Below are 3,022 nucleotides of genomic sequence, written 5' to 3'. Positions count from 1 at the left end.
GCACGCAACGAAATGACATTTGAATGTTATGAGAGTATTTCAAACATTGTGGAAGATGGGGAACATTGGAGGATATTCCAGCGTTAATATTTTTTATCACAGATTAACCAGCGGGTACTAGAATAATCAAGACGATAACGTAAGTAAGAATCACACAAAAGAAAGATAACCAGTCGATAATAGCAGCAAAGTATTTCCAGGACGATTCCTTCGTGCTTATTTCAGATTTGGGAGCATCCAAGTTTTCTTCAGTCACAATATCTCTGTCTATTATCTTACAATTAGACTCGTCGTCTTTAAGGATCAGAAAACGCCCAGCTTTGTTGTTCAAAACAAATGCTGTAGTAAACGAGATCCAATTTGGTATCTCTGTGCTCATATCTTCCAGTTTGCGTAACAAAGCCGTTAGAATTATCGCGAAGGTAGCCAGTGCCAAGGATTCACGGTAAAATAACACTGTAAGATAAATATGAAATTTATAAATTTATTAATAATTTACTCACATTTGTTATACCTATATTAGAAACTATAGATTTTTTAAGTCCGATTTTAATGCTAATTAATGCTTATCGTTTGTTATGTATGATATACTGGAAATTTTTCGACATAATTTTAATTCTAGTTGACAGTTCTAATATAAAATGTTATATCTTATATTTTCTTCAGCAAATTAAATCAACGAATATTTTAAGTCTGTTTTAATATATTTTAAATTTTAATTCAGCAAAATGCTGTTTTCAAATTAATAATTAGAAAATTAAAAATTATTTGGATTTTATATATTCTTTACATGATATATTTTAATGATCTTTCGTTACTTACATATATTAGGGGGATTAGTCCTGTTGTATGGTATACTCCAATGCACAACATACATACAGAGAAAATGACAAACAAAATTCACGCTTGCTACCGCCATTCGTTCAACCGACTTCAAGTCGAGGCAGAGTACTATTAAAGTGAGTAACATCAAAGCTGGAAAGAAATGTATCGTCCTTATTGATGATTCCTTGCACTTTTGCGAACAAGTACTCACCGATAGCCGGTATGATAATAGACGAGTGATGTTTGCCGTGATGGCGCGTCAACAAGAAGTTATAATTGATTTTTGGATACGTGTCGTTCGGGCAGCACTTATATTTTTTGACTTCCCTCATCGAATTGATAAACTTGAAATCCCACCTCGTGTCATTTATGTAACTGCTCATAATAATCTGCGAAAGAAGATATCGATTTTTTAACAGTAAGAATATTCACCAAACTAATGTGAATAGATACGATTAAATATTGTAATTTTTTAATATAAAATAATCTTTTTTACATTTTTTACATAGACAAGCTCGCACTATAAAAAAAATACAAAAATATTTAAAAAATACGCAGTTATAATATAAAAGTATCTTTCATTAATTCTAAAACGCGTAGTTTTTAAATAATTTCATCAAATTAGTATCTACCCACGTGCATACACAGAGAAAGTATTATTCGGAAGAAAATGAGAATTAACAGGCACTGTTTTATGTAATAATAATGATAGATCAAATAATTAGAGAATTAAATGATTTTCGATTAAAGCGCATACCCCAATTCCACTCATCAGCAAATCGACTTCTTCCCCTTTGTGCATCCATGAAATAAACGTGACGCGACATTGATGTTTATCGTAAGGCCAATACGTATAATCGGGATCGCATTTTGAAATAAATTTTACTACGGGGACGCAGCTGACGGAGCCCGAGTTGAAGAGCAAACACTCTGTCGTAGGTAGCCCATATTGATCACTCGACATATCGGCACTAAAAAAGATAGAACAGACAAGTAAAAGATTTAAAAGAATAACGTGATATAAAAGATTTTTGTTGCTTTCTGTTACTCTTTGCCTATAAAGAATATGGATAAGAAAATGGATTGTTAAAACACATTTTAACTTAAAGCGGAAAGGGTTGGATTAATTTTCATAAATTATTAGAAAAAGTCTACTTACGAATTGTTGAGACATAGATCGGGCGTCCAGATCTCCCAGCTTTTTACATGAATAAAAGTTATATCGTCGTAATCGCTCGGTGTCCAAGTAAGTCGCGGATCCATCCACGTCTGTCAAATAAATACTATATTGTATTAAATTTATTAAATATTTTAATATTACACTAAAAAAACGAGGCGTAATGACAAAGAAATTATGTACTCACAAGTGACATCCAACTGTGCAATAATAGCTTAGCATTGTCTGTTTTCTGTAAATGAAGTTATTTAATTTTTTTACACGCAATATATTATTAAATCTCTATCAAATATCAGGGAAAAAATAAGCTTTCTATAAAAATTCGGGTCTCAAGTAACAGTAGCGAAGCTTTTATTTTGTTGAGGAATATGTTTTATGTCATGAAATAAAACTAAAATTTATTAGTCCTATAAATTTTATATTTGGAGAATGGACACACTTTATTACGATTGTCTACAGTTGGATAACTATAATTTATATATTATAATGTTTCTTATGTACACTTACGAAATTCATTTGCCTTGGCATCAAGATCAGAGTAACATTGGTTGTTTTAGGATAATTGGGATAAACAGTATCATCGTAATCGCAAAAAAGATGCTTTTTAAGGCGTAATAATGGCGATAAAGTTTCCAAATTCTTGCAATTTCGTTTCACTATATCCAAATCCGATACTTTATATCCGTCAAATCCATTTATCCCAGACCGAATATCCATTTTGTTATTGAAAGCAGCTATGAAAACATTAACGAAATATTTATACTGATTTGTATATATTAATAATAAATCTACTACAATATCGATAGATTAAATTATATTTTATTTAAATATTATTTTTGATTAAAATTATTTTTAAGAAATTTTTTTAAGAACTTGTTAAAAGTACGTAATTACGTAAATAGTTCTATTGTCTTACGTACTGAATTGTTCGAAATTGATGCAGAGAATACCAAAAAATCCGAACACGTTTAATATTCTCATATTGATCGTTACGAGCCAACGATTTCGAGTCGACTAATT

General features: G+C 30.6%; 1 protein-coding gene across 1 annotated transcript; it reads right to left on the bottom strand.

Annotated features, from left to right (window-relative positions):
* Positions 1-75: 75 nt before the first annotated feature.
* Positions 76-3,011, bottom strand: LOC112462202 (neuronal acetylcholine receptor subunit alpha-5-like). Its single transcript, XM_025027839.1, has 8 exons — positions 2,923-3,011; positions 2,510-2,736; positions 2,190-2,234; positions 1,985-2,094; positions 1,583-1,796; positions 1,037-1,214; positions 823-975; positions 76-456 (listed from the first exon to the last, which is right to left on the bottom strand). The coding sequence occupies exons 1-8, from the start codon at positions 2,981-2,983 to the stop codon at positions 104-106; spliced, it is 1,341 nt and encodes a 446-aa protein (XP_024883607.1). The 5' UTR covers positions 2,984-3,011; the 3' UTR covers positions 76-103.
* Positions 3,012-3,022: the final 11 nt, after the last annotated feature.

The sequence above is a fragment of the Temnothorax curvispinosus genome, unplaced genomic scaffold (assembly GCF_003070985.1).
Source record: "Temnothorax curvispinosus isolate PA1 unplaced genomic scaffold, ASM307098v1 QBEX01012060.1, whole genome shotgun sequence".
NCBI classification, from domain to species: domain Eukaryota; kingdom Metazoa; phylum Arthropoda; class Insecta; order Hymenoptera; family Formicidae; genus Temnothorax; species Temnothorax curvispinosus.
The sequence above is the reverse complement of the archived record's forward strand: the minus strand, read 5'-3'. Positions and strand labels throughout refer to the sequence as shown.